At 38.9% G+C, this 24,684-nt stretch overlaps 1 protein-coding gene across 1 annotated transcript in view; it reads left to right on the forward strand.

Moving 5' to 3' along the window:
* LOC131075969 (putative E3 ubiquitin-protein ligase XBAT34) overlaps positions 1-24,684 on the forward strand; it is a 229,201-nt gene that overhangs the window by 41,627 nt on the left and 162,890 nt on the right. Inside the window, exon 2 of the mRNA XM_058012970.2 lies at positions 18,622-18,736. Within this exon, the coding sequence (XP_057868953.1) occupies positions 18,635-18,736 (102 nt within the window). The 5' untranslated portion in view covers positions 18,622-18,634. The remainder of the gene's footprint in view (positions 1-18,621; positions 18,737-24,684) is intronic.

Here is a 24,684-nt window from a genome sequence, read left to right on the forward strand (position 1 = left end):
GCATGCAGATTAATGAAAAGAGTACATGCAGATTTATCAAGAGAGTGCATGCATATTTAATAAAAAGATTGTTTATATCAATTTGTGAAGAGAATATCACTTACGAGAAGAGTGTTGAATTTACAAAAACATATCTGACTATATATATACACACTAGTTTGGAGAGGGCCTTACATAAGAGAATTATTTTCAATTTGAAGAAAAGATTTTAAAGATTTTATGACAGATGTACAAGGAGATTGTTAGAAGTTCTATAGTAGATTTGTAAGGAGATAGTAATCAGTTTTATGGGAGATTTATGATCAGCATAAATCCATTGTCAAATCAGAGAAAGCTGTCAAGATAAGTTCTATCTTCCGAATTGTTCTTAGAATTTTAAGTTAATTATTATAATGAAATGTCTTCAGTTTTGATAAAATTATATTCATAAATATATTAAAATTCTCACCTTAAGTTGGAATTGTTGTCTGAGGACTGAATTATGATAAATCACAAAAGGGGAAATTACAGTGCGGATTCTTGTCGATGTACGAAACTTTTTATCCTTTGTATGGGGTGGGGTATGAGTTCGTTTCTGTGTGCCTTCTTACGCCATACGACATTGTCCCTTCTTTGCATGGCCTGGTTCTGCATTGATACAATTTCTCCTTTGTCATTTTCTTCAAAACCCTTGCTTTTAGTGCATGCTTGCCTATGATGGTGAAATAACTTGATTGAAGTGCTTTATAAGGGGTTTGCATGGCATACTTTACCGAGTTTACAAAAATTATTTTTCTTTTTTTAATATCCTTAACCCCTTTTATTTTTAGCATTTGTGCACTTTTTATAGTTATCCTTTATTTTATTTTTTCAATCAACTCCTTATCTTTTATTTTTCTTTCTAAGCTCTTTCGCACTTCTACCATTCCTTTCAACTTTTTCATAAAAAATGTTTTTCTCATTCTTTTCATTTTTAATTTTTTACTCTCAACACTTCATAATTTTTTTACCTTTTAATTTCTTGAAGTGCGAACAACTTTTGCTACCTCCACCTCTTCGCTTTTTATTTTCCTTGTCCTTTTACCTTTAATTTTTAAAATTTTTAGGACACCATAATGATTTTCTCTTCTTAATTTTTTAATCCCGCCATCTTTGTTTTTCTCCTTGTTTGCCCTCCGCCTTTTCATCCTTGTGCCACCTTCCTCAGCTGTTTGTCTCTTCATCCCTCTAGGCTCATCCCGAGGTCTTATTTTGATTTCAGTCATATCGCCACCAATAGGTGAACAGTGGGCACTTATAGCACTCTTGCTCACAACATTTACCCATGTATTCTAAGTCAAAAATTTCGTCTAACAAAGGTGTGGGTCCAATACCTTTATAGCATCTATTGATGTAACGACTTCTATACTACTGGTACCACGTCACTTCTTCTCCATTGACTTGTTGATGCAGAGGATCGGGTCCATGACTAAAAACATTCCTTCATATCAGGTTCAAACACATCAATTTCTTTTGTAGCAACACTCACCTAAAGACACCTCAAACACATAGGTTCTCTCAAGCCACTAGACTACACAAACCACCAAAAGTGAACATCAACTTCACAAACTCAATCCAATCGTTGGAATACATTTCATTAGGCCAATTACACGTCTAAGGCCAATTACACGTCTAAGGCCAACTTGAGACTCACAAACACTCAGACTTCACCAAACCCGTATATCCTACTCACACAAGCCACTTCCCTATGAGGACCCAACTTGTCCATAAACTCATCTCACAATGCCAAAATCTACAAGTCAACACCTTGAGACACTTTGGAATGATAAATGTGACATGAAAAGACCACACATGGTCACCAAGAACATAAATAAATCATATAATAGTTTTCTGCAACCTTCCTGTAGCAGCAATGATAGGAACTCACATAGACATGACAATTTTTAGAAATTGACTCATTTGACCCTCAAATCATAAGATGAATTTTTCTGGTAAGAAGGAAGTTTGTTCACAACATCATAATCTATCCACACACCAAGTGGCAGGGCCTTATTCGACCATACATAGCTGTACAAACACATTTTCTAACTGCAGATCTGGAAAACCATTTTCTGAACAGGCTGCTTTCACAAAAATGATCATAGCTTGCTCATTTTTCCATGAAATTCAATCAGACTTGAAGCAAATGAAAGTAGACTCAATATTATTTCCATCCATATGACATTTGCACCATAATCCTTCCATACAAAAGAGTACAAATCTCTGCAACACACGGGAATTAGAGTTTTACCAGACTGTAGCACTGTCAAATCAGCATTTTGACATCATTTTACACGTGCCAACATTAACTTGAGATCCTGAAACCAAAACAAAATGAAAATACATGCCATGTGCATCCATTCCACCAAATATTAGCCTTTGATCAATGTGGAATGGAGGTTTATTACATTTTCAAAGTCATGGTTTACCCTACCTAGGGTTTTTTAACAATTTTTACAAAAAATGGTATATCTCTTCCAAAACTTAATGAAAAGAAATGAAACCAAAACCAAACTACTGGGGTTTCACCCCTCTATCATTCTCAAGTGCTCTCAAATGCTAATGAATACGTCTCCAAGAAGGAAAACAATTGATATCAGACTATCACGTTGAGAATACTCGGAAAATTGCAGGAAACCTCAAACTTTTATTGATCTTCTTTCAATACACACCAACCCCTCATGATTCGACCATCCTTGGTTTTATAAGCCTCTTACAACCTCTTTTGACAGTTATAACTAAAATTCAAACCATCATAACTGTTAGGCTTCCCCTTTACAACCTTTTTGCAATTTTTGAAATGACAACTTTTGTCAACATAACTTTTTTTGACAACTTTGCAAAACTTGACCAAATGACTTCAAATTAGTTGTTATCATCTTAGAGTCTTATACACACAAGAATAGGCTAAATAAGCCTTATTACATCATTTTCAACCTTCCTTGAACATTTTCTATTCTCTTACCACATCTGGCCTTCTTAGGACCTTATAGGTCTACATTGAACAAAAATGGCTTAATGCCTTACAATATGATTTATAATGACTTCAAATGGTCCCTTGGACCTTATACAACCTTAACACAACATTGAAAACAAAAACCAACATAAAAAGTTCCTTGAGGCCTTTTAGGGCCTAGGTGCTCCTGCACCACTTGTGGTGGCTTGGCTGGCTTGGGGATCACTTGCCATAGTGAGTTGGATGCAAGATCCATATCACCAGAATGCATTTCTGTGATAAAGAAATCTTCCGCTTTGATTACAACCTTTAAACGTGGCTCTAGAGTTTGCATATTCTGCAAGGTCAATTTCTTCCTCGAAGTCCCCCATTGGTTCTTCTTCCTTCACTGCTTGTTCCTTCTTTCTTTTCCTCTCCGTTTCCTCATCGATCTCATAGGCCAAGTATCCTTAGTGGGTTGCTTCATACGGAGCCTTCTATTTCCAATATTTGTCGAGCCATACCCATAATGCTAGTGTACCAAGATAGGCATTTGTCAAATGCTTTTGTATGCATAATATGACAATGCCTTCCATGTGCTTCCTCACCAACCTTTCCTTTAGTGCTGTTACAGGCTTGGCCTAGGCCTCATCTAGTCTATATGGTTGCTCCTTGATCATTGGGTCTTCTTCCAAGATCTCCCCCTTCTGATCGTTCAATCTCCCCGAGTAGCATATCCTAACATGTTGACTCTGATGGTAGGTCCTTTTCGTTTTTGGTAAATCTTGAGTTTCGAGCCGTTCACTAGGTCTCAAATGGGGTTATCAAGTGTTAATGGTTCCATTCTGACCAACTTCCCTCACTGTATAGGGTCCTAAGAATGAAAAACTTCCTAGATTTGAGTTTGTTGCGACCGTTATACTTTATTACTAACTGTCTCGGCTGAAAGTTCATTCGCTAGAGATATTTATTGTGCCAGAGTTTTCGCCGGCATTAGACAACCTCCATCGCCCATTGTGCCTTCACTCATCGCTCATCTAGCTTGGTGAGATTTAGAAGACGTTCTTTCAGGCTCTCGGTGTCTCCGAGATGGTTTTCCACAACAATCCACAGATTGGGCACCATGTATTCTGTTGGAACCACCGCCTTCTACTCGTACATGAGTTGGAATGGAGTGTGTCCCATTGTCACCTTGTACGTGGTGTAGTACGTCCATAGTATGACCAAGAGTCTTTCTTCCCAGTTTTCCTCCTCAACACTGCACGACTTATATATGATAGAGACAGGGACTTTATTTGTTGACTTGGTCTGTCCATTGGCTTGGGGGTAGTACAACCTAGAAAGGTTGTGAAATATTTTGAACTCCGTCATCATGGCTTGAACGACATGGTTCACAAAATGCACTCCTCAATCCTGGATGGGAATTCCAAACCATATCACAATTTGTTCGTAGATTAATCTTGATGTACTGGTGGTAGCATTGTCCGAAAGTGCTTTGGCCTTTGCCCATTTTGTGAGATACTCCGTTGCCACTGCAATGTACATACATCGATGCATGTGGCTCACCTTCAGTGGTTTGACGAAGTCAAGACCCCACCTTACGAACAACTCTTGGGGATGCAAAGGGAATAACGGCATGGAGTCCTGCTTTAGTGGCTTGCCAGCTCTTTGACATGTGTCACACCCCACTACCCACTCGCGAGCGTTCATGTGCAGTGTCAGCCACTACAGTCTAGCCAATGGTCTTTACGTGTGGTGGCATCTAGTCCCATGTGGCCTCTTGCCAACCCCTCATGAGACTCCAATAGTCCTAGGATCTCCTCTTGCATCTCGCACCTTCACAATACTTGATATGGACCCTTCTTGTATAGCAGCCCATTAATGAGTTGGAAGGTTTTACTTTTAAGGGTTAGTTTCCTTCTTTCACTTGGCAACATGCCCCTCGGGAAGGTGGAAGTGGACAAGAACTCTCAATATTCTCATATCATGATGGCAATGCAACAATTTGGAATAGGCGAGTGGTGGGAAAGTCCTCATTCACCTCGTTAGGTGGCTCTCCCAACTTAATTCATGACAATTGGTTAGCAATGACATGACTCTGCCTTGGCTGCACGATGATGGTAAAAGTGAATTCATGCAATAGGAGCAGCCACCTAATCACCCTCCCTTGGATGATGGGCTTGTTTACAAGGTACATCAATGCTTGATGGTCCATGTAAAATGTGAAGGTTGTTGTTAGTAGCTAGCGGCAAAACTTCTGTACAGAGTACACCTTACCAAGCACTTCCCTCTTCGTCGTACTGTAATTCCTTTGAGCTTTGGAAAGTAGGCGGCTCACAATGAAAATTGGATGGTCTAATCCTTGTACGCCTACTTGTCCTAGCATGGTCCTAATTGCGTAATTGGAGGCATCCACGTGCACATGAAACTCTTTGTCCCAATATGGATATGCCAGAATCGATGCACTCACCAATTTGGACTTTAAGTCATTGAACACCTTCTCCTATTCATCTCCGCCTGAGAACGGTTCTCCCTTTCGTGTTAGCATGTCCAACGTGTACAAAATTTGTGCAAATCTCTTTATGAGTCGCCGGTAGTAACCTACGTGCTTGAGGAATGGCTTTACTCCTGTTATGTTCTCTGGGGCTTCCATTTAAATAATGATCCCTACCTTGTTACGGCCTGTCTTCAATTCCTCCTTGCATACTATGTGGCCAAGCAATTTCCCTTGTGGCACCATAAATCTACACTTTTTCGGGTTTAAAGACAATTGTGCCCTTCAACACCTTTCCATACATTCTCAGAGTGTAGTGAGATGGTTGTCCTTTCCGTTGTATATTGTCCAATCGTCCAAGAAAGCTTTGAAATTACCCTCCAACATTTTATCGAAGATGTGCAATATTATTTGCTGGAAGGTGGCAAGGGCGTTGCACAAGCTGAACGACATCTTGTTGTAAGCATACACCCTGTCCTCCACCACAAAGGTAGTCTTGAGCTTGTCTTCCTTTGTAGTGCTTATTTGATTGTACCTGGAGAATCCATCCATGAAGGAGTATATCTCATGGTCTGCAACCTCTTCTACTATGGTGCTGGTGAACGAGATTGGGAAGGGGTCCTTGATGGTCATCACATTAAGGGACCTAAAATCCACACAGATCCTTATCTAGTTCACTTCCTTCTTGAGGGATATGACGATTGGAGAGACCCACTCACTCGTTTCCACTTTGAAGATTATGCTTGCCTCCAACATTTTCTCAATTTCTTCCTGTACCTTGGTGGCGTAATTCTTATTCATCCAGTATGACCTCTTTTGTATGGGTTGTGCACCCAGTATGAGGGGGCTTCTGTGTATGCACAACTCTGGAGGTATCCCCTTTAGATCCTTGTACTTCCATGCAAAGGTGTCCTTGTACTCCATAAAGATTTTGAATGCAACTGCCTTTAGTACGAGGTTCCAGTCGTCACCGACCAATATCATCTTCGTGTTGACTTCATCACTGAGGTTCACCTTCTTCACATTAGGTTCTTCATACTTGGGAAATCACTGAAACTGATGGTAGCAAGTGCTAAAGGCAGACCCAACCTAATAAGAGCAGAAATATGATTTTTTCTGGCCACAGCAACCCTATAACAGGGGTCGGCCACACTAGAAGACACTCTATCAACAAATAACTCCTTTAGAATGATTTTCAAATGCTTCAACACTTCCAAATCTGTTGTAGACTTATTCAAACTGCTGGAGATGGTGACCCTTGCTAGCCCAAAGCTGAAAATGTATTCAATTTCTCTTACTCCTTTCAAGCCTAAAAGGAGGCGTCCCTATTGGCAAGCTGCTCACTCAGAAAAAGAAGCAAAAATGTCTTCAAAAATTGTCTTTCTTTAACTCCGGTGAGATCCCTAAGGGTGGAATCTCCCTTACACACTACTGGCCAATCTCCCACAACTGCAAGTGTGTTGCTAATGGAGGATTTCATCTCCAAGAGTGTGCTCCAAACCCTATCCCGCAAGCTCCTCTAAGGAGGCAAGGTGAAATAACAACAATAATATAACAAATGATTTCCAAATAACCCTTTTAATAGCCTCCAAAAGCTATGCCCTAATTAGGGTTTTCAAGTGGGAGCCCACTTTATGTTTTAATATTGAGTTCAATTAAAAAAAATAAACTCATAATATTCACTTTTATGATCTTAATAAAATCTTTTGATCTTTCACTTGCCTATAAGACCCTTACCAAAGGCTCCACTTTTAGTATCTCGTATATTTGCCTTTTTTAATCTTTATTCCCATTTATTGGAAAATCACTTTTATAACCTTTTTAAAGATCCTTCCTCATTATTTCTTTTTCTCTCTCCAAGCATTCACTCTCTCACTAGATTCATGTATGCCTTTGAGGGTGTAATACTTGGATTTAATGTAGTTTTTAACTGGGGACCTGGAGGTAATGATATTGTTGACTGAATCCACCATTGTTTACTCTAAAGTGCCCTCTGAAATAGGATAAAATCACTAGTCCAATGTCCTTTGTCCGTCCTTACGAGTCTACGAGGACTTCGTTAATAGACTGATCTTGATCTGTTGACGTTGGCTAAGAAAGGGACATTACACTTCCTCAGACATTTCCATGTTTCTTCTGACAACACATTGGTGCCCGAGACTCCATCAACTATGTTGTTTGTCAGGTTCCTTCCCATTATTTCCATCTCAACTATGTTGTTTCCTTCCAATGCTTACCATCAGCAACATGGGATCAGTGGCCAGGTGATTTCACTATCAGTTCCTTCTGTTTCTTGTGTTGTTCCTGGCTGACTGTGTCGTCATTGACTATATTAGTGATGGCAATTTATGATTGTGGCATGGTTTGGAGAAGGTCAGTTATCCGTACATGTATTGTGGTTTGCAGCACCCGTCTCACTATTTTTTTCTCACATTTTGACTATAGTGGAGTACTAGCGGTCGCAATTTCATTAGAAGCTCTTCTTTGCTTCGCCATCGCCCGTTCCACGTTAGCTTTGGCTTCCCGAAGTCTTTCCTTCTCCGTGCGGGGATCTGGATATACTTCTTTCTTTGTAGTTTGTTGATTGCCAGTATTTCCTCGTCTAGCTCTTCCACAACCAGGATGTTTACCACTTTCTGTTTCGGGTAGTCGGCGTCTTCGTGTTTTTCTGGTCCACACGACTTGCATAGTAACCTTGTGTTGTTATTTTGATCACTTTGATAGTCTCATGCGAAGTGATCCCATTCATTACATCGGGCACTGGATCATGGGTCTACCCTTCATGTCATACTATATTATGCTTCATGGAGTGCTATTGTTATTGTTCTAGTAGTTGTTATTATTCCCTCGCCTGTTGTTACGGTACCTGCTAGGTGATGCATTAGGATTTGCAGGTGGTTTTGGGGGTTTGGTCGGAGGGGTTGCTTGTTCCCCTTGGGCAAAGAGCACTTGTGTGCTTATTGTCTTCAGGTTGTACGAGCATTCCTTGATGGAATTGTAATGTCCCCATTTTTCTTGTGATCACTTAGTTGCATAGTTTTGCCTATTAGCCATCTCCGCACGCAATTACAGAGGCTAGGGGATGATTGGCTTTACCAAGGGGAGTCTATACTTAGTCACTTTTTGGCCTTGGTGAGCTTAAGTTCCATAGACTTTATAATAATTCATTATAAAGTTACTTTTTCTATAATTAGAAAAATTATAAAGTAACTTTATTAAAAAAGAGATTAATAAAAGTTAATGATGAATTATAAAATGGCCCCTTGGCATATTTCCCTAGAAGTTATAACTTAAAGGTTATAACTTAATAATATGGGCACTTTTAATGAGGAATTAGACCCTCAATAGGTCAAACCACTTAGCAGAAGTTATTTTTTAATAAAAAGAAACATTTTAACATGTTTTTTGATGCCAAAAGTACAACACTAACCCCAAATTCGAATTAGGGTTTGAGGAATGTTTAAAAGACAGTGGGGGCAACATTTTATTCATTATTCATTGGATATTTGACAATTTCTTCCCTGGAGAGCTCTGCAGCAGCAAGCTTGATTGGAGTTTCAGGTTGAGAACGAAAATTCTCACCCTTATTCAGTGTGTGGACGAAAACCCATTCACCTTTGCATTGAAAGAATCCTCTTTCAGGTCATTTGGGGCCAATATCTGGAGGAAAATTCATACTTTCAGCAAGAATAAATCATCTACAACACATTTGAGCAGGCTGGGGAACATTTTCCAGCAGTTAATGTGTTTTTAATGCTGGCCATACCATTCCCTGGCTAAGCATACCCTCTTTGCTTCTCCTGTGAAGCCAATAAAATAAATTAGAGGGCTTTGATACAGAAATTTGTGTGTAAATTCATTGTTGGCAGCAAATAAAGATAGATCAGTGGCTGTTTCAAAGAAGTTTTAACACATTTGGGCTACATTAGCATTTTAGTGGAGAAAAAGGGTCAATTCTGGAGGTTTCTCCGAGCAAGAATTTGGAATAAGCACCTCATCTGCTATTTCTTCCTTAAATTGTTTTTGATAATTATATATAAGGAGAATAAAAGACATTGGAACAATTTGCAGCACCTGGAGGCTCCTGTATTGCTTTGTGCACCACCTCTAGCATCAAAATAAGCTCATCCAGGTAGGGCGTTGGACACCTGGTAGGCCATTTTTGGCTCTAGTTGTCTTAAATAGTCATTCTCTTGAATATATAATTTGCTGCCATAAAATCTGAGTTCTGAAATTTTATTTCAGTCAATTGTTTCTTTTATGTATTGCATTCTTTTGGCAAATTTTCATTGGCGTAAGCAAGCAAAACCCCAAAAACTAAAACAGTTTCTTTGGACAGGTTGTCTTTGTGTGACCTTCCACTTTATAGTCGGTGCACCACATTTCCTTATTCTCCTTTGGGTTCTCTTTTTCAGCCTTCAATTCCTTCATCATTCTCAACATATCTTGTTAGAGGGCTTGTACTATTTTAGTTTCATCGTCGTTGCTACACCTCTTTGTATTGTCATCATCATTGGCTTTCTTCTTTCCTCGAGATGTTTTGTTTTCACTTTTGATGTCCATAGCCTGATTGTAAGTATCGACGTACGACAATGGGGGTATCATAATCATTTTATTCCTCAACGAGGGGATCAACCCCTCGATGAACCATCATATTTTCAGCCTATCGGTCGGTTGGTTCTCCATTATGCCCAATAACTTCTTGAGCCTACAATTGTAAGCTCCTACATTTTCAATTTTCCCTTGCTTAGTGTTGTATATTTCTACCACAATTTCATTATCATCCCTTACCAACTTAAACTCTTCGTGGAATGCCTTCTTCAATTTTTCCTAGGATTCTGTATGTTCATCATCCAATTCGGTGATTCAATCAATGGCCACTCCCCGCAGTGTGGCAGGGAATGCCCTTAGCCAAATAATCTTTATCTTCCTGAGTGCTAGCCAACCATATGGTCTCACATGTCTTACAGTGTTGTACTAGATCCTCCAATCCATTTCCTAAGAACTTTGTGAGCTTCTACCTTTCCACACTTGGACTCGTCAGGGTAGTCACCATCATTTTATGTCGATATATACCATATGCTGCGAACCTTATGGGACTGCTTCACTCTCAACCATGTTTCAATACTTTTCTTGCACTTTTGACCACACGGGAGCCCTCTACATGTCCATTGTTAGTGTCCTTGGCACCTCGGCTACCTTCCTCATTTCTAGGTTCTCTCCTCCCCAGGTTCTTGGGTTCGGGCCCCCTATCCTTAGTTCTTCTCTTATGGATGGGCTCTTAATGCAGTGCAAATTATGTTCAAAAATCTTGGCAACCTTGATCTAGAGGTCCCTTTGTTGTCTTCTTCGTTATGTATCGACTGTACGAACGAGCTACTTTCGTTGGAGTCGGACCCTTCATCCGACACTAAGTGTGCGGATTGATTATTTGCTTGGTCGGCAAGATCCTCCTTTACTTCGTCTAGGAGTGTTAGGCTCCTGGCAACTTCTTCCCACTCACTGCACGTATGTGGTCTCTGCCTCTCTTGACTATGGCTTTGATTGACACTTCTGCTTTTGCTCCTTGTTGGACTCTGGGACTCTTCAACTATTCTTCGTAATCGTTGCCGTCTGTGAAATATCCCGTCTGAGTTCCAACACAATCTGATAGGGTTTGTTGTCTGGTTTTTCCTTTGACCAGCGTGTGTGAGTTTCAAAATTTTCTTTTGTAAAGGTGAGTTTTTGGTTTTTGGTTCTGAATGTTTAAGCTTGAGAATTAGACATCATTGATTGGAAAAACAAATGCAGAACACAAAGCAAGAATAGACTGAAATGAAGTTTACAGAGTTCTGATTTTTATTTCCAGCAATTACAAATCAAATGATTTGATCTATTATGACATGCATAGCCAAGAACTAGTCTACCAGAGATCTTGCATGTGCCTAGTGAAGTTTCCTTATACAGCTGGATTAATGAATCTGCTGGTTCCTGCTGCTTTTCGTCTGCTACACTAGCTCCATTGAATTTATTTGGTGCAGAATGAAATGAATCAGCTTTAATTGAGGAATTTGGTAGATCAGACACAATTATTAGCTGTAGCTGGAAAAAACTTCTAAAATTATAAATTAACCTACATATTCGTTCATACAGACTTTTCCTGACCCAATTTCTTGAAACAGCTTATTGGATTAGCTATGCTTATTGGTAACAATGATGTCTGACACAATTTCTGAGGGTTAAACCCTCTTATTTATTTTTTATTGAACTCCCACGTAGAGAAGAAGGTGCGACTGTGTCTGAAGTGGTCAGATCCGCTGTTTGGCCTGATAATCTTGTTGATGAATCCTTGTGAAATGCTCATAAACTTTTTCTCAGACCTGCTGTAGCACAAATTGATGATTTCTTGTTGCTTATGGCCCTGAGTGGCCTGATGGTGAACAAATATAGCTGCCGTAGTACTACTGAATGTGTAGGGTTTCGTCCACACATGCACGCAATGAAGGGTTTGCATCCTCCTGTTGTTGTTAAGACTGGATACTGCTGGTGCAGAATTAACAGAGCTGAAAAGATTGAAAAATATGATTGATAGATTGCCCCAGAAACCCACGACAACCTTCTTATGCTACAAAAACCCTAAACCGACCCACACTTGGCATCTAGCAAAGATTCCAAGGGAATCTTCTTTTCCCTCTAACTCATGCGATCCATAAATCAAGCAAATAACTGGAAGTTTGGAGCCTCTACCAACTCAGCATGGATTATTGGTGGATAGCTGTGTGTGGACCCACTTTATATCCTGTCCTTAACTTATTAAATAATTTAGTTCAATAGAATATGTGGCCCACTTCAGTGCCTACGTAGCCTAAGGAGGGAATGCAACAACTTATTTAGTGGGGCCCATTTCAAGTCCCTTAATTTATTCAGTGACTTAGTTAATATTTTATTATTTGCTTTTATATAATTAAATTAATTAATATTAAGTTATCATTTTAATATTTCATTTTTTTTTTGATAACTTAATAAAAAATCAATTTAATTGTCGTCACTTAAAATTTGGGGACATTACAGTCTGTCACCTTGTTCCTTGATGTGAAGAGATCTTCTCATTGATCCCTCTCTCTGCTCCCAAGTGTTTGCAATACACTTTCTTTCTTTGTTTGGTTGTAGGGACATTAATTGCCAAGGGTACGACGTCTGCTTGTATCCCTCTCTTCTTCCTCCCTATAGTTTCTCTCTTCATACTATTGCAGTATTTGTTGCCGACGCTGCTCTCGGTTTTTGTCCTTGCACAGGTCCTAGAGGGAAATGAGGTTATGTGCCACAACCTTGGTAGTCTAGAAAGAAGACAATCGACGACGCCGTTCGTTGTTAGGGCATCCCATACAATGCTCTCGAGGACCTTGTTTTCACGAGCCTCCCGTCGAACGTACTGGTTGACAAACACCTCCCACAAACACACCATGTCTTGTGTCAACTTGTCTAGCCTTGAATCGTCTTCTTCCTCAGATGAATCTGGTCGCTCATTTGGTTGGTCCATTATTCCACCATCCTTCCCGTCACCATTCTCGGTCACTCATGCTAAAATGTTTACTCCCAAAGGAGACTTACTTGATTATGTAGAGTAAATAGAATATAGAAACTTAAACATACCAGAAATAATACCAGTTAACAGTACTCAACACAACATATGGTAGAAAGATACATTCTTTATTATCAAGTTTAATGTGTACAATCATATATCTTCTTCCCAATACAACAATGAGAGTATATATAGTGCTTGACAATTGGTTAAGCTTGCCAATTGTTGGCAACTGCCACAACTTCTCGGGAACAACTAATTACACTACCAAGTATACTAACAAAGCATTAACAAAACATTATTTATTATTATGGCAATTTTGCTGACTATACTAACCAGCTGGCAAATCAATATTATACAACTCAACAATGTGAGATCTACCATTTGCATTCACTGTTAGAAATGCATCAATCAGTACTAACAAACATGCAACTGCAGCCAATCAAAGATTGGTAACAGTGGAAAAGTTTCTCACGACCTCCTAAAAATCAAGGAACAATTAAGAAACAGAGTGGTTAGATGACAACAATTCATGCCTCCACCAGTTGATATGAGAAGGGTGTAACCAACAACATTGCGACCTTGAAATCATTTTTCTATTGCATTATAAGATATTCTTGGAGCTCCCATTCATCCTTCATTCATTGGTTGCTTGCTTCATTGTAATTTTTCCATATTGATAATTTAAATACAATGTTCATTATTTCCAATCTGATAAGCACGTTCTTTAACTAGAACAAGGCTAGCAGTCGCAGGTGTTAATTTTTTTACGTAATCATCCTTAAGGGATTTTTCTCCTTGTATGCATCTATTTGTTGTATTTTAGAATTTGTTAAATACCAATATTTATGCCATTGTTGATAGATCTTGTGAATTTGACTGATTAGAGCTTTAGATAATGCTATCTTATTTTTTTAGCTTTCATTTCATGCTAGCAATGCAAAACTCATTCAAACGATTAAGGAAAATTTAAGACTAAATTCCATTGCTATCTAGTATTATAATATCGCTTGTCCAAGTTGATGTAATTTCACAAGGAATATTGTCAAACAATTCACATACAAAACGTTTAGCTTGCTGGTCTGAGTTCAGTCTGATAACTTTGCGTGTTATTGACACCAAGGCACAAGAAATGCTTGCAAATGATTTTTATAATATCTAAACTATAGACTCAATGCATAAATGACTTCTTTTGATCTTTCCAATCCATATATATGAATTTCAAATGAAAAATGTGCACCTACAGCCAAGAGACATTTTCACAAACACTTGGCATGCAAACTACTATCATCATGGACATATCATCAAATAATGGCCTGCAACTTATTCCTCCTTAATTAAATGCAATCTCCAAATACAATAGAGCATGTAGATACCATGACTCTAGACTTTCATTCATGAATCCATTACAAAGAAAGATCTGATATAAAATGACATCTACAGCAGCAATGCCCCTAATGAAGACATATGGTCAATGTGTTAATGTATAGGTAGCTTCGGTAAGATAAATGATTGAATGAGAGATAAATGAAGTCTCTCATTCAATCATTTATCATATCGATTATTAAAATGAATAAACTCAAGCAGTCAATTGATAAACATTCCCTTTATATTAATCATAGTATCCAAATTTGATAATCTATTCATATTCACCGATTGACAAATCGAGTAAACTCTTGCAAATAAGACTTAATGATTATTGGTTAAACTATCGTTTGATATTTAGATTAGTCTATGTTCACACCGATTATATCGGGTGTTAAGGATACACCTTTTGGCATACACCGATTATATCAGGTGTAAAAGATAATGTTAATATAACCATGCTCCACCGATAATTATATCGGGTGTTAATATAACCATGCACCACCGATAATTATCGGGTGTTTTAATATATGCACCGGTTGGTAAATAAAATGCCATGCATCATTATCGCGAGGGGGCACGATCAAGTGATGTCTTGATCGGCCATGTCCAAAAGACACGGCCGGTCAAGGCATCGCTTGACCGTACCCAGCCCACTACATATACCAAATGAAATGTGTGAGAATGGACATTGAAATTTATAAATGCTCCTCCTCTCCTGCCACATAAAAGAAGGCAATCAGATTTATATAACAATTCAGTGATAGATAAAATAAATATTAAAGTAGAATATAAACTTGCATATTGAATGTAAATTGAACATCATTTACACAATGCATTACAAAAATTACATGGAAACCTAATTATAAGATTGCCTAATGCCGATGTGAAGAAGCAAGCAATACCCAATACAAATGCCCATATACTGTAGCGGTACTGTTCACTATCACTGTAGCGATGGCACTGTTCATGATCACTGTTCATGTCACCTTCAAACTTAGGAAAGCATTCAAAATATGATGGAAATGATGGTCTAGTCTGGGGAAAATGATTGGTCAAATACCCAGAACAATTTGTCCCTTCTATCAAATGCAATGAACATAAATGTGATTCTCATGTGGTCTGATCAACCTTCATGGTAGACCTGTATAAATCTGAGAACCACCTCCAAACTTCACAAAATCACCTCCAAATTACTCCTAAATGGAGTGCCTATCTGCCCTCAATAAATGGATGCCAAAACTGAAATCAATCAACCCACAAATGAAGGCTCCATACCAAACCAAACTCCTTGGATGCTTTAACAAAGCTCAATAAGCCCTATGTGAAAGACTGAAGTATCTTCCACCACAATGCAACCCTTCGGAGGATCTTTCACCACCTCAGTTATGCGAATCAATGGGAGGGATCATTCCTAATGACCAATAATGGTAGAATACTAGAAACCCAAGCTGGTTCCTTCACCACGAAGAACTCCAAATCAAATATCAAATCCTCAATGATTAGAAGCTTAACTTGACCTTCTTTTATACTTTTTCTCCATCCTTTCAAGAAGCTTCTAGAAATAATATTAAAATAATATTATTTCATTTAAGTGACTTTTATGATATAATATTAATTTAAGTCACTTTATTAAATTAATTAAATATAAAGTTATTTTTTAATTTTTTATTTATTTGATAACTTTATAAATAATTAACTTAATACTTTTAATTAAAATAATCAATTAAGTTATCTTTAAGAAATATTATTAATTGGGACAACTCAATTAATTAAATTAATTAATTATTCTGCCTCCAAAAATGGGGACATTACAAGTATTTAAGTTTGTTTAACTCCTGTGTAAGTGTAATGAGGGGCGAATTCAAGGTCTTGAAATCAAAATGAAAAACACTAATGACAGCCTCATTTCCTTGGTTACCATTAGCCACAAAGTTGTGAAAAATAGTGCTAACAGCATGAACACCATGTTGGGTAGACTGGAAAAACTGCATCAGAGCAGAAGCCAGGTGGTTGATTTGGAGGTTGGGGACAAAGGTCAACTGCTGCAGGAGGAGGACAAAGGGCTGTGCAAGTGTACAAGGGCCAATCTGAAACGTGCTGTGGATCAGTCCACTCAGGAAATTCAGGAGTTTAAGAAGATTACCTTGAGTATGTCTCAGCTGGAAGCTGAAGTTGCAGAAGCACTCAAGAATCTTAAATAGTTCTTTTGATCTCTCCTATTGTTTCTTGCTGTCTTGTTCTTGTCTGGTTTTTTGCTGATGGTAGATTGCTTATTTTTTGGTTTTATGCTTTTTGCAGCATGATGTAAATTGGGTTTCGGGTCCCTTTAAAACCTGTTTGATCCTTAATAAAAAAATTATTGTGTAAATGTGTATGGTTTCTTCTTTTACCTTGTTTATATTTGCATGGATGGCATTAAATTATCTCACCTTTTTATTTCCATGGGTGGCATTTAATTTTCATCATCTCTTCCTTTTTCCCCTTTAAATCACAATGTTTGTCTTGTGCAATTAACTAAACACAATGGTGCTGCAGTCCCTTGGAGCCATCTATTAGATTGATTCCTTTACCCACGCTTATTGGAGCCACACATGCCCACTTGAATAGCTGTTTGGTCTTTGAGTGTTCCTGAAATCTGTGTGCATTGAAACCAGACAGAGTCAAGGCAGTTTGCATTCAAAAATATACGTCAACACTTAACAACTATCATTTGGTAATGATCACTGTAAAATATCTAGACTGGGAACTATATGTATAATAATACATAAGTGGACTATTTTTTCATGCTAAGCATCATGTTTATTTATATTTTAATCATTGACAATGCATCATAATGTCCAATGAACAAAATCAAGGTCAGAATTCCAGTGTTACATGATTCGTGCATTCATAGTGATATGAAGGCAAAGTCACATTTTATAGTCTAAAGGTATTAAAGGTAATTAAGACAAAATAGATGCCATTAAGCAGAGCACTAGAAGGACATAGAGTCTATATAGAATGGCAGCACTGTAGTGCTTTAGTGTTACTTCCTACATTATACATGTACTGATAGAGGTTCTTCCCAATTTGACCTGATTTGGAAGGTGGAGAACAATAAGAAATTATAATCTTTAGATGCATGTGTCTCTATGTATAATATTCCATCTATCTATTTAATCTGTCTGCATATTTATCTTCCTATCCGTATGTTTGTTTGTTTGTCTGTAAGCATGTATACATGCAAGTATGAACTGGTGAAGTTCCCATATAATCCTTTATTTTTGAAGTTGAATTTTTAGTTAGTGACCAAACATGTCATGTCTCACACAGACATGATGTATGCAAGCAAGCATACATGCAATAATAAGCACAGGGCCTCACAGATAGGTGGAAGCTCATTATTAATAATAACTTGAAAGAGTAGCATACGTGTTGTAGTTATTGCTAATATCTTAGAATTTGGTTTCCTTGGTGAATTTCACACTTGAAAGCTGACGCTAAATTAATTTGTGGTCCAATTGATTCTATTTCTCTCCAATATATATATCAGATATGAGTTGGTTAGGTAATTTGGCTCTTAATACCTATTTGATTTGCTTATGATCTTGCAGGTGTCATTGTTCTTTTTGTATCTGCGCTTAATTATTATATAGTAGCTACTTGTGTGTGACATTTTGTACCCATTGTTTTGATGATGAAAAAATTTTAATTGGAAAATCTGGAGTCCACAATAGTAATGGAGCTAGTTTGTATACTCATGAACATTAAATATTCACATCTTTTCAATCATTCTGAATAATAATTTGATATTTTATACATTTTTCCAAATAGAAAACTGCTTGTCTTAATTAGTCTCGTGGGGAAACCTGCATGAGATATTCTGAAATGCCAGAATATTTGATACAAGTAATGAAAGTATCCTATCCCAGTATAATTCAATAAAATTCTAAAGTACAAGTGATGCATGTTTTCTTGTAGGTTATGAAAATAATTTGATAGTTTGAATTTGAAAATATGCTTTCCTCGGTATTTTGAAATTGGAAAAATTCTTTCCTGAGTTCTTGTTAGAGTGGCTTTCTTAGACATGCATCTTCATTATATCAATTGAGACACTACTTATCCCAATTAACATATATGAATTTGTAAGCGAATGTAAGCACAGAAAGCTAAAGATTAACTGTTCTCATGTTCGAGTGGCTTCTTAGACATACATTTGCATGAGGTATGTATTCAAGTGAGACACTAACCCTAATTTCCATACAGGATCTTGTGAGGAATGGGAGCTCAGCCATCTAAGGGTGAGCTGTTATATAGAGAAGTTCAGAATGGGAACGTTGAAGCTGTCAAAACCCTCCATCGCTCTGGAGCAGATTTAGAGGTATGCTGTTTTCAGAAAATTCAACCCAATGATCTTTTTCAAGGTATCTCGATGATTTTAGATGAACAAAGAATTAGTTAATTAATAATGAAAGCCTGCAAGATAATAAACAACAAACTTATTAAAAGATTAAGGATGATGCTATATATCCATGGAATGGCCTTATGACCATTAGTGAAAGTCCTTCTTGCAGACAAAATAACATATAAAGCATCAGTCAAAAATACACATGAAGCCCAAAATAGAGGAAAAATATGATGTAGAATGCACAAGGCTCTTGAAAAATATTATCGGCACTCATTTTGAATAAGTTTTGAAACATTCCACTTAAACCTACAAGAGATGCTGCTTTAGGTTAAAGTTTGGGAGACAAGTTGTGACCTAGGTATAAAGATGACATATAAGACTTTATGCCTATTAGGAGAACTGAAATCACAAATATAAACCAAAAAATTGATGATATTCAACTATATTGAACATTTTTTTTTCTACAAGGCTCTTGAAAAATATTATCGGCACTCATTTTGAATAAGTTTTGAAACATTCCACTTAAACCTACAAGAGATGCTGCTTTAGGTTAAAGTTTGGGAGACAAGTTGTGACCTAGGTATAAAGATGACATATAAGACTTTATGCCTATTAGGAGAACTGAAATCACAAATATAAACCAAAAAATTGATGATATTCAACTATATTGAACATTTTTTTCTTAATGATGAATGAATTTTCCTTGAAGAGAGATCTTATTATGAAAAAAGAAAGGAAGGTTAGTTATACTTACTCAAGAGAAAACTAGAGCTGAAAGGAAAGAACATCAAGTAAATAATTCATATAAAAGTGCCTAAACTGTTAGTCTCAATTGCATTTCTCAGACAGTCAAGTTACAGCTTAAAGAAGATGGACAGATAATCCAATCCCATTGATAAATATCTCAAACTAAAAATGCACATATTTACTATTGTGGCTTGGAGCTATAAGCTAACACAACTTTCTGTTATTTAAATGGAAATAGATACCTAAATAACAGAAAATATCAGTAGAATTAAAAGGGAGATGATAATTACATTTTATAGAGAATAATCTTGCACAAGCTCAGCTTGGTCAAATGACAGGAATGTGCATATAATAATTTCTTTCTTGGTTTACTTTAATTCCATTTGGTAACTATCTTGGGAACTTCCAAACAATCACACAATCAAACAATTATTTTGGGAACCTCCTATGCTTGTTAAAGACTGTAAGACATTTACTACTTTCAATTAAGTTTTTGATTAGAGGTAAACAGGTTTTTGAAGGCACCTCAAAACCCTTTAAAAAAAGTTGACTAAAAAGATAAGCATAGACTAACAACAACAAATGAAAAGCATACAGCCATCGAATAGTAAAGTAGCAGCGAACAAAACAAAACATGTAATGTCTCAAATTTTACGCTATCTTGTTTTGCGAGCATTGGCCGTAACTACCATCCTGTTGTGCAAATCACACACCCATCCCTGTCTTGGACAGGGACCCCCCGGTTTGTGCCTTTCTGTCTTTGCGGAAGAGGAAGGGGATATGAACGGTCAAGTGCCGCTAAAACCAAATTCGGCCTCTAGGGCCATATTGCGAACTTAAAACTCCCCAATTCTCGCAAAATGCCTAAAAGTGAAGAAAGAGTTAAGGCCTGCAATGACGTTGAAATGCCGATTTTCGCCAAGGGATACAAAGGAGATAAAGAATGCAAAGTGCCAAGGTTGACAAACTCGCCCAAGTGCCAAAACTCGCATTTTTTAGTGAAAAGTTGGCAAAAATGCCCCAAATGCCCAAATTCGGACCTTTTAGCCAAAATGTTAAAAAGTGAAAGTTGGCAAAAGTGCCCAAAGGGCCGAATTTGGACCTTTAAGTGAAAATCTAAAAAGTGAAAGTTGGCAAAAATGCCCCAAATGGCCAAATTTGGACCTTTTAGCCAAAATGTTAAAAAGTGAAAAGTTGGCAAAAGTGCCCAAAGGGCTGAATTTGGACCTTTAAGTGAAAATGTCAAAGTTTTTAAAAGTTTTCGAACGCCCCTCTTGCCCGAAATTGCCAGGAATAACTAAACTCGCGGAAGGAGTAAAAGCGTTAAAACTTGGGAAATTTTCAAATGACCCTCTAGGCGTTAAATTTTAATAATTGTTAAATTAAATTAATTAATTTTTCAAATTGATTTATTGAAATGAAATTGATCATTCGCAGGTCGTAGGACGTCATTAAAGAACCAGGAGAAAGACCTGAGATGCAAATCGAAGAAGGATCGCAATCAAGGCCAGGCGCTGAAGACTTGAAAAGAAAAAAGATGTGGGAACGCGCTGCAGGAGCGTGAGAGCAACCAAACATTGGGAATCGTGCCGCTGAACAAAGATGAAGTCCACCACCGGGACCAAAGACTAAAGAACACTCTGAATGCTGCAAGTTTATGCCTTCTCGAGAAAAACCACACAGCTGGATTTAATTCCAGGAATTCAATTTCTAAAAAGCTGAAATTGTTTTATTGTAAAACTGCTTGTAGGTCCCACTCAAATATTCTGAAAGAAAGGGGAAACAAGTCAGTTGTGGACAGTTATGTCCAACTACAGGATAGACTCAAATTGAAGCCAAATAGTGGCAGGTAGTTGAAATTGTGGTTGAATGGATGAGTGAGAATTTAATGGGCATGGGTTAAGGCTGCTAGTTTCTGGAAGGCAGATCAGGACCCTTGGATGCAGTCCATCCTAGTTTTTGGTTCGTATTGTAAAATCTATAAAAGGCAGAGGCCTTTCTTTTGTAAAGGGTTAGATAGTTAGAGATTTTTGTTAAATAGTTAGACTCTGGTGAGAGAGTTAGATTTTAGAGTTAGAATAGGTTAGATTTTAAGCAGTAGCATAGAGATGCTGCATAAATTGTTGTAATAGGCAGTTGAAATCAATATATAAACATTGATTTGGTGTTTATTGTCTTGTTTTCATCCTGTTTGCATGGTTTCTTTCAGCATTTTAGATAGATCTTTCTATTTTGGGTGTGCAGGTATTTGATAGATTCAGGCTCATACCATTGAGGATATACTGATTGTGTATCCTTTTGTATGGCTAACTTGAGCCTTCGATTGTGCTTAGTTCAATTGCAGGTGTCTGTTTGAGTTGCACCAGAATTGGGTGCTTAGCCGTGCGTCTCCAGTTTGAAAATCTTCCAAGTCCCTTTGAAGATTGCACCGTTCCTGCAAGGTTGTGAGCTATTCTGGCCAAGCAGGAATTGGTTATGTTGAATCCGTCTACCCACATACCCGTGTTGTTAGTTTTAGACCTCCTAACCCTTTCCTTTTGCTCTTTATTATGTAATTCGAGAATCACAGCAGACCAGCTTGTTGCAAATCGTAAGTCCCCTTGTGCTTCTAGCAAATCACATCGACTACTAAGTAATCCTGCAGTCAAGACCTGACAATCGAAACCTTGAGGTCGTCCCCATTGATCAAAGAAACAGCATTAGGGATTTCCTTATCTCAAGAGAGGATAGGATACTCAGCGAGTACATTCTATTCTGCGTTGGCCGGATGAAGTCGCAAGTTCAGCGATTTTAGACACGTCAACACATCCCTCGGTTAGCTTACTAACAAAGTAAAGTACTACCTAATTAACTATTGTTTTATTCCCATACAATATTACCGCCAACATCAAGGTCGTCTCTAGACGACTTACAAACAAAATGGGGAATGCATTTCTACAACAGAACCCAAAATCAAAAAGTAAGGGGGTGCAGAGGGTGTCCCTGATGAAGAAGGCACCGGTGGTGGTGTAGTGGTGGAAGCCAATCGCCCACGCAGCTCGTACACCTGCTCAGTCCTCCTCTTCAGATCTCGTTCTGCCACCATCTGCCTCTCCATTGCAGTCTTAACCATATAGGCTGCCTCCAACACTTCTCCTTCCTGTCGATGCTCTCCAATGCATTAGCCAATTGGGTCTCTAATAGAGCTCTGGATGCTCTCTCCTCCAACTGTGTCTCCGTCCTCGCCCTGGTTGCCCTTTCCTCCTCCAACTGCTTAACCAAGGCAGACTTATCTGCTACTAGAATGTCCGTTGCCGCCTGAGTCTGTGCCAATGTAGCCTCAACCTCCTGAAACCTAGCAGCCAGCTCATCCCGAGCCATCATTGCTGCTACGCGCAAGGCCACAACAGTGGATGCCATATGCTGTGTCCTTTGGAGCTCAAAGTAGCCTTCTCGGAAGGCCTGCTCCACTTGTCTCAATAAGGACTGCATCCGGGTCTCTCCAACTCCCTCAGTGAGGTGCCAAGCCTCCAGCATCCCTAGGTTCTCCGTCTCAAGCCACCCGCCAGACTCAAAACACCTCGTAAACTCTTCATTGCATCCAGTGCGGACAAAAGTCAACAATCTCTCCATCCGATCGACCATCGCGACATCCTCCTGGAGTCTCGCAGAGGTCACAAGCCGCTGAGCTCCTAGAGTCATATCGACAATGAACTACTCAAACTCTCCCAAACACTGCTGTACTCCAACCATCACCCCCTCATCTCTGCAAGGACTCATCACTACTTCCGGGGAGGGCGAATCAGCCCTTTGAAGCTCCCTACTACTTGGAGAACTCCCTCCCTCGAGATCAATAACATCCAGAGAATGCATCTCCCTGCATGGAGATAGAGCAGGCTCGCCTACAGGTGCCACGGGTGTGAGCTGGTAGCGGCTCAACCAGGCACTGAGGTCATCTTGGAATGCGCCTGTTTCCACCATTTCCTCCTGTATATGACTCAGCACATCCTGTTGAATGGAGGCCCCTGCACCCTCCAAGATACCCGACTTCTCTACGGAGTCCACCATAGGGTCTGCAATAGTAATAGAATTGGTCCCTGGTGTGGTCTCGACCCTCGGTGGTGTCATCGCGATCGTCACTCGAGATTGCCCAAAACTAGGTACTAGCACGGCGGTGACTATACTGACTATTGCCAATGAACGTGGCACCGCCAATGGCAAGTCATTGGTAGGCGTGCTGGTGTAAACTGGACCCTAGCCATATGCGATGCTGGAGTAGTGCTTACTTGGTGAGGATCCTTCGACGCCCGCTGACTCCATTACCCCCTCATCCGGCAACTGGTCACCCCCTCTACCTGCCAACCAGAAACTCTCTCCGCTCACCAGGGAGGTGTCGGCGGATTCCTCCTTGCCACTATCAACATCCTCCTCATATGCATCCGACTCCTCCGTCTCTAACTCCGTTTTTGACATAGCGGGCTTCTTTCGTTTCTTGCCCAAACGTGCTTCAGCGCTGTGTGTCAAGACATCCAAATGCAACCAGTAAAATATAGGTGGCTGGTCAGGTGCAACACAACCTTGTGGCTCCAATGGCTGTGAGCCTGGGGTAATCTGCGTGCGAACTGCATCAAGAAATAGCTTGATGGCGTGATGTGGCATGTAGAATTTCTTATACTGGAGGGTCATGAATTCCTCCATCCTATCCGCTAGCAATGATGCCCAATCATACACCACTCCATTGCGCAGCCCATTCATTAAGACAATTTGTGCAATAGCTATATCAGACGCACGACTGGCACCTGTAAGGTGTCTCTTCACCACGGACGACAAGCATCTCCAGACTCCCTTCGCCAAAAATGATTTCTTGATCCCCCTTCCCTTACCAACACTTTTGGGGCTATCCTTTTCTGCCTGTGTGAGGTTATCCCGTAGCATCAACTGTAGCAAGGTGGCACGGACGTCTCGAGTGATTTTCTGCAAAGTATCGATTTTTTTCCCCTTCACTCCAGGTATCCCAAAAACCCTTGTGAACTTGCTTGCCGTGAAGGAAAGAGTTAGCCGCTGGTGCTGGTATTCAAATATAGACTGGCGACAGTGTCTATCATAGGTGCTAATCATGGCATGCAAAACTACCTCAAAATCCTTTATACAAAAAACTGGCATTTGTACAGCCCAATGTACCTGTGCCTGGCGGA

This window comes from Cryptomeria japonica, chromosome 9 (genome assembly GCF_030272615.1).
Source record: "Cryptomeria japonica chromosome 9, Sugi_1.0, whole genome shotgun sequence".
NCBI classification, from domain to species: domain Eukaryota; kingdom Viridiplantae; phylum Streptophyta; class Pinopsida; order Cupressales; family Cupressaceae; genus Cryptomeria; species Cryptomeria japonica.